The sequence below is a fragment of the Cornus florida genome, unplaced genomic scaffold, assembly GCF_030987335.1.
Source record: "Cornus florida cultivar Cherokee Brave unplaced genomic scaffold, ASM3098733v1 CherokeeBrave_3.0.0_Hap2_Chr02, whole genome shotgun sequence".
Taxonomy (NCBI): domain Eukaryota; kingdom Viridiplantae; phylum Streptophyta; class Magnoliopsida; order Cornales; family Cornaceae; genus Cornus; species Cornus florida.
The window spans coordinates 20,087,581-20,104,979 of NW_026775572.1; the positions used below are offsets into that span (position 1 = coordinate 20,087,581).

At 34.7% G+C, this 17,399-nt stretch overlaps 2 protein-coding genes across 4 annotated transcripts; one reads left to right on the forward strand and one right to left on the reverse strand.

Annotated features, from left to right (window-relative positions):
- Positions 1–1,131: 1,131 nt before the first annotated feature.
- Positions 1,132–4,054, forward strand: LOC132285972 (probable cinnamyl alcohol dehydrogenase 1). Its single transcript, XM_059788218.1, has 5 exons — positions 1,132–1,235; positions 1,378–1,491; positions 1,726–1,953; positions 2,557–2,996; positions 3,547–4,054. The coding sequence occupies exons 1-5, from the start codon at positions 1,147–1,149 to the stop codon at positions 3,750–3,752; spliced, it is 1,077 nt and encodes a 358-aa protein (XP_059644201.1). The 5' UTR covers positions 1,132–1,146; the 3' UTR covers positions 3,753–4,054.
- A 399-nt stretch (positions 4,055–4,453) lies between these two features.
- LOC132294117 (uncharacterized) lies at positions 4,454–14,892 on the reverse strand. 3 transcript variants are annotated; one of them, XR_009477981.1, is made up of 11 exons: positions 14,650–14,892; positions 12,641–12,708; positions 10,554–10,579; positions 7,475–7,565; positions 6,988–7,083; positions 6,534–6,602; positions 6,226–6,284; positions 6,010–6,132; positions 5,412–5,483; positions 4,989–5,317; positions 4,454–4,772 (listed from the first exon to the last, which is right to left on the reverse strand). XR_009477981.1 is itself a non-coding variant. In XM_059791847.1 (10 exons), the coding sequence occupies exons 1-10, from the start codon at positions 14,875–14,877 to the stop codon at positions 5,253–5,255; spliced, it is 897 nt and encodes a 298-aa protein (XP_059647830.1). In that variant the 5' UTR covers positions 14,878–14,892; the 3' UTR covers positions 4,454–5,252. The 3 variants fall into 3 exon arrangements, 1 of the variants encoding a protein (XP_059647830.1); XR_009477980.1 differs by having other exon boundaries at positions 4,454–4,783; XM_059791847.1 differs by having other exon boundaries at positions 4,454–5,317.
- Between the last annotated feature and the right edge of the window lie 2,507 nt (positions 14,893–17,399).

Below are 17,399 nucleotides of genomic sequence, written 5' to 3' on the forward strand. Positions count from 1 at the left end.
AGCTTCTACAAAAGAAAAGTACATGTCTAAGCCCTTTGATGGAATGTTTATTTTTGAATTCCTCCATTGATTTGGTAATGACAATGATTTTTTACGAAAATTAGGTAATGAAAATGATGTGAAGGGATTTGTCATTGCTAATGAAAAATGACAACTTTAACTTTAAGCTCAAGTTTTAGGTACCTATATGTTAGTTTCCCTAATTTTGCCCACCTTTCTCATTCATCATCGTATATATAACTAATAAATGTGATTGTCAAATATTTGAGCATTATTTTTCTTCTCCATATGTTTTTGAAGTTTCGTTTTAAATTGTATCTTAATGATGTATGTGTTGTGGGATCGATATACGTACCTTAAAAAAAAAAAAAAAAAAAAAAAAAAATTATATATATATATAGAGAGAGAAAGAGTTGTAGCAAAAATTACAATAATAATTAGTCGAAACTAATGTCCTCATCACTTACTGATAATGACAGACGCATAATTGAGGAATTAATGGGAGTTTCCAAGTTCAGTTGATCGGCCGCCGGGGAAGCCGCCAGATCGGCGAGTATGAGGAGCCCTTCTCCATCTTCGTCACTGTTATGCGTGGTCCCTTGGATGGGATGTTTGTAATATTGGGCCTGGGCTTCAGTATTCATGGACTCATGTTGTGATGGTTTTTTAGCTTCGGCTAACAAGCCTAACAGTAGGCTGTATATTTGTTAATATTTATATCTATAAAATTGAAATTTAACTTTTAAAAAAAAAAATTACAATAATAATTAATACTTTTTCTACTGGACATACAATTTTTAAAAACAAAGCGGATAAGGTTAGCTAAGTGACAAGTAATTTATTTTACAACCTTGGGAAAAAAAAGAAAAGAAAAATTCTTTTACAAACTATCTTTAATAACTATAAATGGACAAATTTTTTAAAACTACTTGGAGGGTCAACTTCAGTTTTCCGAGACTATCAATAACCATAGGTATAAATACTGAGAGCTCCACTTTTTCATAAATACTTTCTATTGTATAAGTAAGTATATATATATATATATAGTCATCAGATTGCATCCAATATATATATATATATATATCCACATTCTTGAATATCAATCCTCAGATCTCTCTGTCTTCTCACTGATCACTCTTTGGTGAAATGGGTAGTTCAGAAGTGGAGAAAACAACAACAGGATGGGCAGCAAGAGACCCATCGGGGGTTCTCTCACCCTATACCTACACTCTCAGGTAATCTCATATATATATATATATCACCCTAGCTAGCTCTTTTTAATTAATTGATTCATTTCAGGTTTTAATTAATTAATTTCATCTCTCCCAAGTGATCTATAGCTCTCTAAAATCAGTACGTACATATTCTATATCTCAGGAATACAGGCTCAGAAGATGTCTTCATCAAGATACTCTGCTGTGGAATTTGCCATACTGACATTCATCAAGTCAAAAACGATCTTGCCATGTCCAATTACCCCATGGTTCCTGGGTATGTGTGTGTGTGTGTGTGTATATATACGGAGTATTTTTTTTTCTCTCTCCCTTCATATCCATATATTTATATATAGGCAGCTTGTTCCCAGATCTGATATACACACTGACACACACACATGCAGAAAAGATCATATATTCGTGTGTACGTACCATCTATAACATTGATTCTTGATACTAGCTCTTTTACTAAATTACTAGTAACATGGATATATCCCTTATGTTAATGAAGGCATGAAGTCGTAGGTGAGGTGGTGGAGGTAGGATCAGATGTGACAAAGTTCAGAGTAGGAGACTGCGTCGGAGTTGGTACCATCGTTGGATGTTGCAGGAACTGCCACCCATGCAAATCGGACGTTGAGCAATACTGCAGCAAGAGGATCTGGACCTATAGCGATGTCTATACTGATGGCAGACCCACCCAAGGTGGATTTGCTGGTGCTATGGTCGTTGATCATAAGTAATCAAACATTCCCACAATACCCTCCATACTTCATCATTTATGTGCATAATATGGATATATAAATAAAATTACAGTGACAGCATTAAGTTACAGACTTTGATATTATTATTTAATTCTCAAATAATATGACAACTTTTTAATAAAAATATTGTTCCGTAAACTAAGAACACCACTGAAATTTAAATACTTTTTCATGGTTCTAATCATTTTTGTCTCTTTTACATTTGGTAAATGAAGATATTAAGTCTAGTCGTGATTATACAATATCAACCCTTAGATTTTAAGTATTTTAAATTTATATATTACTGATTTTTATGTTTTTTTAATTATGTATCTATAAAATTTTAAAGTTGTCTCTCTGAAATTACAAAAAAAATAATAATAAATAAAGAAATGAAAAACCCACCCTCATATAAATTTTTGAGTCCGTCCTGCAAATGTTGCATGTGCAGTCGCGACTCTCGCGACTGCACATAGTAGAGCTCTTTTTGAGAAAAATCATATATATATATATATATATATATATATATATATATATATATATATTCAAATTTAAGTGATTAGTGAAATGTAGTCTAAATTTTATTATTATATGGGTAGGTTTGTGGTGAAAATACCAGATGGGATGGCGGTAGAACAGGCGGCGCCACTACTATGCGCGGGGGTGACAGTGTACAGCCCACTGAGCCACTTTGGTCTGAAACAGAGTGGACTGAGAGGAGGCATATTGGGGCTTGGAGGGGTTGGACACATGGGGGTGAAGATAGCAAAGGCCATGGGTCATCATGTGACTGTCATAAGCTCTTCTGAGAAGAAGAGAGAGGAGGCTATGGACCACCTGGGAGCGGACGATTACCTGGTCAGCTCAGACACGACTCGGATGCAAGAAGCTGCTGACTCGCTCGACTACATCATTGACACAGTGCCTGCGTTTCACCCTCTTGAGCCTTACCTTTCTCTGTTGAAATTTGATGGGAAGTTGATTTTGTTGGGTGTTAGCAATACCCCTCTTCAGTTTGTCACCCCAATGGTTATTCTTGGTAATTAACGACACTCTTTATTTCTCTATATAATATAATATATTTATATATAGTATATATGCGTTTAGAAATTGTCTATTGCTCAATACTAAATTCATGTATTCACTTATGTATGATATAATAATTATTCTTTTTTATAATTACCTTTATTCAAATTTAAATCATATATAAAAATTACTATGCTCGATACAGAGAGAGTCTCTTACTCACCAATAAGCAAGAGATCATTATTCTAGCTATATACATACATGTCTACATGTATATCCCGTGTATATATTACATTTTATACATGTGTACGTACATGCATATCCTCAGTATATATTTCATTTTACATGTATACATGGTAAGTCCAGATCATCTGCTGTATATAACCCCCTTGTTGTAGAATTAATATTTTCAATGCAATTAAATCTATTTTCAACACGGTAAATCTGTCATCAACCTAAATATTTATTATCTTGAAAAGTAGAAGCAATGTGCTTTGTTTTATATATGTGATGGTGGTTGCTCTGTTTGATTGGGTATATATATGTTTTATATATATGTGAAGGGAGGAAGACAATCGCAGGGAGCTTCATAGGGAGCATGAAGGAGACCGAGGAAATGCTTGAGTTCTGCAAAGAGAAGGGAGTGAGTTCCATGATCGAAGTGGTAAATATGGATTACATAAACACTGCTTTCCAGAGGTTGGAGAAGAACGATGTCAGGTACAGATTCGTCGTCCATGTCGCCGGCGGCAACAAACTTGATCAGTGAACTTAAATATTGTAATAATGTGAACAAGGTCCAATTCTATAGTGACAGAGATGGATATAATAAATTTAAAGGAAATTCTAAATTATTTGAGTGCTCTATTTATTTGGTACTATTGTGCTAGAGGGGCGAGATTGATGTATTATTTTGTTTAAGTGGAGGTTGTGTTACCGATATTTAGTAACTTAATACTGTTAATGCTTTCTATTTGTTCTGACCTTTTTTGCTTTCTATTCTAAATTATTTGAGTGCTCTTAGAAGCATTACTCCGTTGCGAATGCTCCATCAAAATGTGGTCATTTTGAAGCCTCATCAATTACTTGGAATGAGTAAAAAAAAAAAATTACTGGGAATGGACTCCACCAAGGTTACCATTGTAATTTGTAAAATAACAATTATTATGTATTTAAATTTCACATTATACAATAGGGCTAAATTTGTCAATTCATACCTACTTATTAGATTCAAACAGAAAAGGGGGCAGGGGTTGTTTAATTTTAGTGAGGGATTTTTTGCACCAATTTAATAAAGATGAGACTGGTGCCCCTACAGTATTTATGTATATACTCCGTACAAGGGAAGAAAAGCCTTCAATGTAGTTCAAAATCACCAACATTCTACCAACTGTTTACTACAAATTTTCTGACTTGGGGAAGTTGGAACAACCCACTTAACACATCATTTCTTCCATTACTAATATAAAATGAATGAAAAACAAAATGAACCATTATTAGAACATTTCACATATTCTCAAATTAAAACGATCCCCATCACACCAATGTTTTAGAGTTCCCCTACAACGCAATTCGTCTAGGGTTTCAGCACAATCACTAAAAGCAGCATATTTCCATGTCCACGTTACTTCATGTATCAAATAACTAGTCATCTTAATATATATGACTATTCTACAGTTTTACTAGCATACATACAGAAAGTTAAAAGGACTTTTTGGCTTCCACAGCTACAGATTCGAGGAGGATAAACTTGCAATAGAATTCCTATTCCTCCACATAAACTACCCTCCTGTAACAAAACTGATTCAGAGCCAACCTAAGCACGACATGGGAAAAGTTCATGCGCACACGTACGCAGAAATTAGGCAGTTGCATGTAATTCCGAGATATACAGACACATAAGTGCAGTATTTTCGATTGGGGCAATCAGTTTTTTATTTTTAAGAAATGAACAAGGACACACAAGGAAAATTCAAAATTGCAAATAGGGGGCAAAAATCATTACATTCAGATTCGTTGACTGATTTGCTTGGCCACCGAAAGAGAACTTTTAGCCCCGACTTGATTACAATTTTCATTTGCATTGGTACGAGTCCTATGAAGAAGAACAACAGAAGTCAGTCAGAAGCTTTTTCCATGTGGCGATCTACCTTCCTATCGTATAAGATAATCAATCATGCATCCTCTAGCCCCTTCTTATGTTAACAAATCATCTGAACTATTCCACCTCATTTCACTATATGTATCGTCCAAGTGTGGCCACGGTGAATCATAACCGTTGGCTGAAGTATATGTTCATGAAGTATCTTGAAGGATTGAAGCCACTTAGAATCACTGCAAGGCAAAACAAGAAAATCATCTCCTGTAGCAACAAGCTGGTGAAAGGGGAGGGGGGGAAAGAAAAACAAACAGGACTGTTGACACTTACATATAGGTGAAAGGATGATGACCATGCCAATTGGATACAGGAAAAAAGTGGTTCTTTCTAAAAAGGGCAGTACTGCAGCATGAAACACACCATCAGAACATTCATCTATCAAGGTAGTCTGAAGGAGCTGTACTGGAAATGGAAGCTTCACCAACAAATTCTAGTTCAGAACTGTACCAGAGCAAACAACTAAATAGAAATGTTCTGGCAAACCATGTATTACGTACTTTTTTAACACAAAATGCATGATATATGTTAACCAGGCCCACCCACAGTTTGACAAAAAACATTATGAACAAGAGTTTGTCAGCTTTTAGTAGTTGATCCAAGTGAGAAACAAGACCGGTTTCTGTAGCCATTGATGTGTACTTCAGTCCAGAAAGACCTTATATGTTAAAAAACTAGGACAATATCATTGGTAATTTCAGAGTATGTAATTCTAGTTCCAGATGTATCTATACCCATCTCATGAAGTTTCTAAGATAAAGATGCTATGTACAACACAGGAATAAATGCTCCCATCCAACCAATTGAACCAGAGCATTTTCAATTACTTGTATAGGAAAAAGCAATATAGCGAGAAATAAGATCAACTTACCATCATAACCTAAAAAGTTCAGGTAATGATAGTATGAAGCGGTTGCCATAAAAAGCAAATTTGACAGCAAAACTGGAATGAAACCATGAGCTACCAAAAGAGGTGATAGGAAATAATGTATCACTGCCACAAAAGAAAAAACTTAAGTAACATTCTGGTGCATAAATTGGAATAGATAATTTCCAAGAGTGTAATACATATCAACTTCACAATTACCGTAAAGCATAACAAACACTGGGAAGAAAGAGTTGCAGTGCACATCAAAAGCATATAACCTTCACAAGAGAAGAAGAAAAGGGGTGAAAAGATTATTAGTGGAACACTTAATTCAAATGAGCTCATCTTTATTAACTTGAACAAAAATAATAATAGAGATAAATATAGGCTGCATTAATCATATATACACTATTAAAAGCACACAGAACACACCCATACAAAATATACACATAAAAAAGAATAGTATGATTGTGACAAATTGGTTAAAAACCAAAAAAAGCGGAAAAGTGGAGAATTTCTGAACTTGCCATTCAACCCTTTGCTCCACAACATGACTGTTTGGTGCTTCCTCTCGAAGATGAGTATTTGTCAAGAACCTGCATGCAAATTGGTGGACAGAAACTCAAATCACACTACTGTTTCACTGTATAAATTGTGCAACGTCTACTCATAAATATCAGGTCATCTTAGTACAAAGGAAAAATGAATGTTAGAACAAACTGAAACCTCTAAAGCCCCAACCATGTTGTTCATATAAATGAGAATATCCAGAAATAGATATTAGAAAGCTTAAATTTTGTTTGCCCCCCCTAAATGAAAGCTTAATTTTTCAAAAAAGAATGTTTTGGTAGGTGTTATGACCTAGTAGTATGAATATATGAAGTAAAAGAAGTAGTATTGTCTGGATAAATTAGTAAAGGTAACATCAAGAGATAACAGAAAGAAGTAATGAGAGTATTTTATATTAGTAATGGGTCTTACCAACAACATGTAGCTAGAATTGCTCCAGTTATTAAAAAATGAAAGAGCAATACTGAAATGAGTACGAAGACAGCATGTGCTGCACTATGATCATACCTGGAATAAGTAAAAAATTGGCAAGATTGGGTTAGAATCAGCATGAAAGTACATATAATACTTACTTGAAAGAGGTTGAATGTTGAACGGCCTAAAAGTATAATAAAGATAAAATAATCAAACACCATACAAACTATTGATCCATGAAGTTATTGAAATCAAAAAGTTTAACTACATTGAAGATGAAGAATCAGCCTTATATATTTACATATCAATCGTAAAAAAATTCTCATTCCCACATCTCTCTGATGGGGGCATTCTGACAAGACTTCCTTTCCAAAAAGTGTTTTGGTAGCTCAAGAATACTTAAAACAAAGTTTCATTTGGTGAGATAATTAAACATCAAACTTTGGATAACCAGCAACAACCAGTGAGTATATGCTAAACTTACGCAGCACAATAAGCCATAGTAGAAATGGCTAACAGAAGACTGCAGATTACAACAAAGGCTGGATCATCACGTGCCCATTGATTCTTAGTTTCTGAGACCAAAAAGAAAGATGAACAACCATCCAATTCCAACTATCACAAAGAAGCAAAAAATATTTTAAAATAATTACAAACAGCAAATCTAGAGAATAATGTTTAACAAATCAGTTATTTTTTTATTTTTTTATTTTTAATTTAAAAGATAAAGCAAATAACCAGAGGAGGAGATGTAAAGAAAGACACTACCCGCCTACAGCCCAACTTACTTGATGGAAAACAAAGTCATAAACTAACAAGGTTTCACTTTCATCAGAAAGTCCGAAAGGACTAGTTTAAAAGTTTAATAGTACTTTCTAAATGCAATAATCTCAATTAGAACTGGATACCACACAAATGGGTTGTGAAGCTGTTAGCTCTTACATTATTCAATCAAATTTTATAGAAAGTTTGAGGATCTCGTATTCAATTAAATAAATGAAAATATTTTTTTTTTACCACTTTCAGTAAATTTACAGGAAATTACATTCTTACCTGCTAAATGTCTGATCGAAAGCAAGTCAAGTCATTAGACAAGCTCAATACAGTAGTAAAGCACTTTCCACACTTGCCAACTATGATATTGGGTCGCTGGTAAAAATTCAAGGCTTTCCAAACAGGAGGCTCATATTTTTCTCTTATTTGGATTTCATATATGTGTTACTTGTTTATTGATAAGAAAATTGTGCTGCATGAAGAAAAAGATATGTACAGAGAAGGGGGGGCATAACCCACCTATTTTATATGCAATGCAAAATAGGGGCATACCCCTCCACCATATCTGTATTTGAGATTCAAAATAATTTTGTATGTCAATACATCAATTGTGTCAGGAATTGAAGCACAAAAAACTTCCCATAGTTATTATATATCAATGCATCTCTCATACGTGAGTTTTTAACGTGTATATATTTTAACAATTCTAGAAGCCTCACTAAAAATTTCAATTTTTTTCCAATAATTCAAGGAAACAGAATTTCTAATTTGTGGTCAATATAAAAAAAAAAAAAAAATAAATACATTGAAATTTCCATCAAAATGCCCACATTTAAAACATAGACTCGCATTAATTATCTCTGAAAAATATATATCCTTGAATTTGTAAAGAACCCATGATGCAGGACAGATGTGAGGAAACACTCTCCTACAAGCTGCAACACTAAAGTTGAATAAGGCAGCATGGAGAAGGGGCTAATACCTGATTGAGATTAGTTTCTATTTTATCCCAAGAGAGGGGGGAGGGGAGGAAAAAGGAATAAAAAAAATTTATTGTGGCCAAAGGGTTGGTGTTAAGTCAAGGCTATATATTTAGGCAAGAAGGGGGAGAGTTTAGGGCCTTTTCTGGATACGGTGAACAGTATATTTCTGAATTTAGGACTTCTTCTGTGACAAGGATGACTAATTGAGGAAGGGGCTTGGCCAACTGACACCAGATTTTTAAGGGTACAAAATATATATATATATATATATATATATATATATATATATATATATATATATATATATATATATTGTTTTTATAAGTAAGAGGAGGAGAAGAAGAAAAGTAGGACAGGCTAGACACTACCACATTTTGATTTTCATCGATATCAAATTTTAGGTTTGAATTGTAGCAAATGATCCACATAGAGCATATTTGATGGAATATTCTTAAAATCGTGATCTCCAATTACATAACTACTTTGCATTCAGAAACCTAAAGACTTTGACTAGTCAAACCCTTATAGACTTGCTAAAAATTGAGATCCGAGATAACAACTTGATCCAAAAATTAGATAAATTTTAAATAAAGTTAAACCAACAACAAACTTCACTAAAGAACGCGTTGGAACCCAACACGAATTAAAAGATAACTCTAAGGGGTCCCAACTGGCCCTACTTTGATATCCAAATAAAAGACAGTTCTCTGAAAACATGTCTTTTTATAACTGAGTTTTCAGCAACACGAATTAAAAGATAACTCTAAGGGGTCCCAACTGGCCCTACTTTGATATCCAAATAAAAGACAGTTCTCTGAAAACATGTCTTTTTATAACTGAGTTTTCAGAAAACTGAACCAAGCAGAGTTTTTTGTACAGTTTTCTATTTTCAGTTTTCTGAAAACAGAAAACTGTTCTCAGAGTTACAAACCAAGGAATCCTATTTTTCAAATTTGCTCTTTCTTGAACATCCTATGGACTTAATCAACCCATACTATAGGTGTTACTCTAACATATAATTGACAAAATTTCACATGTCATTAAACATAGAAGCATCTTAGGTTATGCATTTAAAAATAAATAAATAAAAATAAAAAAAATAACAGGTTTTACTGGAAGCATTGGCATGCAAATGTGAATACATAATATATGCAGTGTAAAAAGATGATATACAATAAAGTACACTTATTTGAAATTATGAAACGTAAGCATTGGCATGCAAATGTGAATATATAGCATATGCAGTGTAAAGAGATAATATACAACAAAATACAAGTATGTGAAATTAAGAAATGCTATATTAAACCATATGTAACGCTTTACGCAAAAGCTTTAATATCATATATTCCCAGACGCAATAAAATTGCAAGCATCACAACTTAGGCATACATACAACATTTGCACTCTGCTATGTGCTTTTGGAGATTTAAATAAACACGAAACATTTCCATCTAGTGTCATGTTTACTAAATAAATAAAATTTCAAAAATAAATAAATAAATCTGTCCACACTAGACTCAATATATGTATACAGGAAAAAGCACTCCTTGCTTTCTTACCACAACTAGGCCAATTGTTGAATGTTGGCCATCATTTGATCATAAGTTTCAAAAGTTACAAGATACTAATAATACTTATGGACGAATGTAGTTCTTTTAGATTGAAATAGCCATAAAAATCACATAACATGGCCATATAAAAAGGTTGAATGGTAATAATTGCAACACATCAAAGTGGGCCTTACAGAAAATTCATCAGCACCAACCAGATGACAGCTATAAAATGGATGACAGAAGGTGGACTTACGCTTGTGGTATTTTGTGTGCTGATAGCTTTATCCATTGCACAGTTCCACATGCAAAATGCAATAAAAAATAATAATTAGAAAATTCCATCAAAACCTTCTTTTTGGTAATGTTAAAACAAACTTCAATGATCTTCATAAACACCTAATTCTTTAATTGGATTTTGATTCAACATTGAGCACGATAAACTGACAATATTTTCCAATACACCTTGCTAAGACTACTATGAGTTCATTCAATAGATAACACAATTTTAACAGTTACTTCTGTTGTAGTGAGTTTAGTAACCGTTAGGAGAAGGGGAAACCATTTGAAGAAGGTGACTCATAAGCAAAGTTTAGCATAGTAAACAATTCAAATTCTGTACAATATTAAGTAATGATTTTCACTATTTCCTTTGTACTAATGGAAGTCAATTAAGAATGCAACAGTTATGTCAGTTAAACCAATATCTAAGCAAGCAAGAGTAGAAAGATGTTAGGTGGGGAAGGAAATGATGCATGAAAATGTATATATTCATACAAAGAGGGCACAAACTAAGGGAAGGTATAATAATAATAATAATATATATATATATATAAAAGGAAGCCCCGATATAGGAGAGTGAGAAAACTCAGACAAATAAACACACAATAGGAAAAGAGAACGATAGCTACAACAATATCTCCATCACACGTAATCTCTTAATTTGTCATCAAGTGATACATAATATATGAGAAATTAGTATAACAACAGTATTTTTTAAGCAAAATGACAATCTTTCACTGAGATACTGGTCAAGCTGACCTCGATTCAGAACTTTTTTAGTGAGCAATAGAGTCTGCATTCTACTTTAGCAAGACTCGTGTTCAAAATCTTCAGGAAGAAGAACAGTTAAAGACATACTTGGATAGTCGGATTGGATCAAAACTCAACTTAAGAGAGGTCCATGCATCAAATTAGGTAGACAAATGGAAGACAGAGAAAAGTATATGACTTTTCTTTTTATTTTTTCTTTTTAAATAACGACAAATACATTGGAAACAACTAGAAATATTTGTGCTCATAGAAAAAGGGTTAATTGCAAAAACCCCTTGTACTAAGTTCTGGCATGTTGGCCCCTTGAATTGAAAATATAGCATATCACCACCTTCAACTATCAAAAATTATGGCAAGAACCCCCTTGTACTAAATTCCTGCAATATTTCCAGTAGTTGAAGGAGGTAATTCATTCCAAGGGAACAACCTGCAAAACTCGCATACTTCAGGGGTTTTTGCAATTCTTCATCATCCATACCTTTATTCCAAACAGGGGCTCTCTTTTGCAATTACCCCTAAAAAAAATATAGATGATATTGTGTTGTGTCACAAAAAAAAAAAGGGCTTATCAGTACGTGTGAATTTAACGTTGCCATCTCTAGATTGAAATTTGATACTGATGAAATATGCATTTATCAACCCAGTGGTCGTTGCTCGGTGCAATGGTAGCTCAGTCCATTGTGTATAAAAAAAAATTTTGATAAGTAGTCCATTGTGTATAAACTTGGATTCATGTTCAAAGGTTTCACTTTGTGCAAGTAAAACCAGGGCTAGTCTGTATCCAAATTATATTTCCTAGTAACCCACATTAGTGGGAATAACACTGGATAAATTTTACTTGTAACAATTCAAGGACGAAAGCCACTTGCAAACTGTCATCAATCTTAATCTACAACACACAATTTTCAGCTTTTTCAACATGTGCAGGGTATATACTACAAAAATTGACCATGAGAACCATTTCAACTGCTGAGATCTCGACGGGGCGCTTGTCTTTGTACGCAAGTATGGCGACACTTGGGGCCGGCAGCTATGATATTATAAGTTTCTTCCTCTTGTCCAAATCTGTACCCTTCCTTAGCAAATTCGTTTTCTGTGGTTTCCCTGATCAAACTAGAAGTTACCAAGGCATATTTTTTTATTTTTTTATTTTTTTTATAAGCATGAGAACAGTTATAACTCTAACCCAAAAGATAAATAGATAAGAGCAATAGAACTATTATACAACCACCTTAAATGCAACAACAATAACAAGAATAATGTTAATAATACAAAAGGGCAGATACGTACACAACTTTAGGTGAGGTGCATAGATGGAGCATTTGCCAGAAAGTATATTCAATATCCATGTGTTGCCACTACAATCAACCAGCCAAGAAAAATGCAGTTTTAAAAAGAGATAAGGTGAAAGATGAAAGAAAACAAATACAACAGAAATATGAGAGAACAATAATAATTAACAGTGAATTCACTTAAGCTTGCAATCTTATGACATTCATTAGATAATATACACAAGCAAGAAAAATAGCATTCCTTCTTAGAAGACATGGGATATTTCCATGCAATGATGAAGTCTCTCACACTCTAAATCTTTATTCTTCTAAAAAACCAGGGTTAACCCCATTATAATTGTAAAGCTCTTTTGTTTGATGGCACAAATATGTATATATATATATATATATATATATATCTGAAGTTCTCTCTCTCTCTCTCTCTCTCTCTCTCTCACACACACACACACACACAGAGCTTGATCTCATGAGAAAAATTAAATACCATCATCAGTCACCTAAATCATTGTTCACCAAAAACTACTTCTTGTAAAGCACTCCATTAAGTGTCACTAAAGTCATCTGGTTGAGGTGCAAGTTTTTAAATATTTGTTTTCTCATAAAGAATAATACATGGTGAAAAAGTAGTATGAAGGCTAGAACATGTAAAGCATATTGCCAAAAGCCAAAACAAAGTAATCAAAACTACACAGGGTGGCAAAAAAATATGGGCAGTATATAGAGGTCATTAGCTTGCAATACGGCTGCATTCAGCGGGTGCAGGCAAAGAACTGGCAAGAGCAATTCGATCAATGAGGCTGAAAATCTCTAAAGCTTAGACCTACAAGCACCACATGCCTAAATCAATGGGCTTAGCAAACCAGAAGGGTCATATTAGTGTGACCTGTGCCATGGATGAGACGTGTCCTTGACCAAAAAGGCACCGTTCTAACCTAGTGATCTATGATACATCATATCATGTGCGGGCGTGTGTCTCCCTATGGACTGAAACTTGGCTTGAAATGTGTATAAAAGTTGGATACAAGTATGTAGACCATAGACCAATTAAACCTAAAATTTAAATTGTTAAGGAATTAACCCAACAATAGATCAAACTCTAGCACCGTTCCTCACGAGTGCCCCTAACTTGCATGTTGAGAGAAACAAACAAAAAATGCAAAACAAACAGACTAGAAGAAACTCCAACACCAAACGAGAAATCAAAAGCAAATGCAGATACTAATTCCAAACCTCCCAAAATCAAGTTTCTGAAGCTCTTTTCTTTTATTCACACTTTTTCTTATACCTTACAATCAAAATAAAATTTATTAATCATCACCAAATAATGCAAACCTTGAAACGGCATTGCATTCAACACCAAAAGTCCGATAGAAACAAACCCAGTTCTGCTAAAACATTGATCTTGAACATTGAGCTCCAAACCTTAGTTTCAAAATTCATCCACTGACAACTTTCAAATACATAACATCACATCACATCCTCTACATGCTAAATCAATGGACCGTGAAAATGACTGAAATTCGCCAAAGCTAATGAAAATGCACTAATCATCCACATCGACAACAAACCCATATCACAACAAATGTCTTGTATATACCTCTGTCAGTTCATGTTCACTAGAAACCCTAAAACCTTGAACACGCTCCAAAGAATAAATTTAAGGATTCAACAGTAAATTGCATATTCAAATTTCGATTTATATTTCTTCTTTTTTCACAAGTCAAATTTTGAATGATATTTCCTAATAGAATCCATAAATCAGATGCCTGTTCTTTCCTATAGAATAAGATGTGAATTGACATTAGCAGCGTAAAAGAACACAAGCGTATATACTGATAATAAATATAGAAAGAACGTGACTAGGGTGCAGATCAGATCTGGTAAGGTGCATAGAATTTGAGAATAGCAAATACACGCACAGACAAATATATGTTAAAAGAGCTGTATATACATAAATAGATAGATAGAGGTGGAGAGAGAGAGAGAGAGAGAGAGAGAGAGAGGAACCTTGACCATTCTTCTGAGGTACTGAGGAAAGACGGGACTGGGTCGAACGTGAGAGTGCGTACGACCTCTCGATACGGTGGGCAGCATTTTCTCTTCTTCTTCGATCAAAGATCTGTCGAATTTTCCAGCTGTGTGTGTGTTCAGCTTTAATGGCGAAAGCTGGACGCAACAATATTGGTAACCGGGACGTGTTTTTCTTTTCTGGTAGGACTCTAGTAGATCGGGCATGTCGGGTCAGGTTTAACACCAACCCGGTAACCCAATAATTGATCCGCATTCGGCCGAGGCCAAAGTAAATGCCCACAATAAGACACGAGCGACCTGGTTCGACTGACACCATCTACATATTCTATTATGAGAGCTTTAAATCTTTGCCTCTAAAGGTGCACTTTAACATGGAAGTCTATCGGTCAGCCTTGCGAAATAAGTATGTTTAATAGTATAACTGTTTTTGAGTTAAAAGGATGCAAACAATGGCAATTCACCCTTTATAAAATGTAGAGATTTTTATTTTTATTTTTATTTATCCTATATGCTAATTATAACCATGTATGGCCCTTGTGAGGCCATCTGCATCAGTCTCTCCGGATTTTGACTCTCTAAAAATGCCACATCAGCTTTCCAAGAGTCACATCAGCAATTCCAAGAGGGGTTAATTCCATCTACACCCCTTGACATTTGTCTATATTCTACATACACCCCCTCTACGTTTCATAATTCCACCTACACCCCCTGTCAGTAACCACCGTCTAGTTTACCAACAAAAATATGTGATTTTACTATTTTGCCCTTGAATTATATATTAAAATTTATAACTTAAAGGAAAAGTCTTTTAACACCCTCACACATATATACATACACACACAATATATATATATATATATATATTTCTTTTTTCTGTTTTTTTTCCTCTTTCTTCTTCTTCATTGTTGCCGTCCACGAAGAAACTATGCCACCGATAAAATACACAAACAACAACCAAAGAAAAAGATGGTTCTTATCACAACCGAGTCGTTCTCCTTACTGCCCGCCGTTCAATTACAAGGACACACCGTCGTTCAAGCTTCAGTCATTCCTGCCCGTTGTTCAATTGCAAGGACACACCGCTGTTCAAGCTTTAATCCTTACTGTCTGCCGTTCAATTACAAGGACAGTTATGAGTGAAGGGACCTATAAATCAAGCTATTTGTTTTCCCCTCTGAAACCTCGCATATTTGATATATTTTCTAGCAAACAGCCCAGAACCTGGGTATCAAGTGATGAACCCATCTTCTCCGGCGACGGCGTCTTCAACACTGACGGCAAGAGTTGGAACTTCCCCGGCGTTTTCCAACGGTTCATCTGTGCTATTACAAACTGATTGAATCTTTGAATTCTTACTGTTGAAGTCATTTTCGAAGGGATTTCATCACCAAAGTCCTTGATATCACTGAAAGATTGCTGGTTGCCGACGGTGCACTACGGACTGCTTCATTCCCCGAGATCGGGATTCGCGGCGCCTGAAATTTTCTTGAGCAAACCACTGAGGAAACTTTTTATTTTTATCTGGTCGAGGAAAAAAACATGAAAGAGAGAAAGAAAAAAAAAAGTTGGAAAACCCATCTTCTCTGGCGACGGTATCTTCAACGACGACGGCGAGAGTTGGAAGTTTTATCGCCTGTCAGTTTAATCTCGCCATTTCTTGCCAGATTTAAGCCTTATAAACAGCCGTAATCAATGTCTCTCGGCGGCAGGACGTTGGATTACAGGCTCGACGGCGTCGTAATCGGCAACGAAAATCAACGTCTCGTGCTCCGGCGAAAGGGCCGGACCCAGCCCTTATAACCTCTCCAACATTGCACTATTGATCACCACCGTCGACGTGAGAACCCTCGACCGTGACTTTCTGGTTACATAAGCCTCGACCCTTGGGCAAACTGAAACTCTGGCCGCTCTCAGTAGACAAACCACTTTAAGAACACAGCAATTGAGAGCTTGAAACCAGCGTGTGCAAGGAAGAAGATGATATATGAATGAATATATATATATATATGTTGAAGTGGAAGGAAAGGTATTCTTGTACACTTGAGTTAACAAATTAAGGGTAGTTTTGTAATTGCGTATTGGTGAACGAGGTTAAAGATGTCATTTTAGACATTAGAAGGGCAAAATTGACTTTCTAACAATTTTCTAATGCTGACATCAGCACACACCGTTAGTGGCTTAACGGCAAGGGGTAATTTGCTACACAAACCAAAACCTCAAGGGAGATAGATGGAATTATGAAACGTAGAGGGGGTGTAAGTGGAATATAGGCAAACGTCAGGGGGTGTAGGTGAAATTAACCCTTCAAAGAGCCACGTCAGCAATTTTCGCTCTCCAAAAACATGCACTCCATCAGGCTCTCCGAATTTTCGCTCTCCAAAAATAATAATAATAATTAATTAATATTATTATTATTTTTTAACTTTTCCTAAATGGCTATATTCGTAACGGCTATATTTTTAACGGTTATATTTGCAAGGGCTATATTTTCTCAACGACTTCAAAAATATTGTCGCAAATTATTAAAAAAATTACGATTGATATTAGAACTTGAAACAACACATTATCCATTATGGATTAAAAAAAAAAAAAAAACAAATTAAACAAAATAATTAAAAATAACTTAAATAATACAATATCCTAAATTGGAATAAGAAAATAAATAGACCAAGGATTACAAAATCCTATGGGAACTTTGGGGTGGACCGTGAATTCAAAGATGCCAA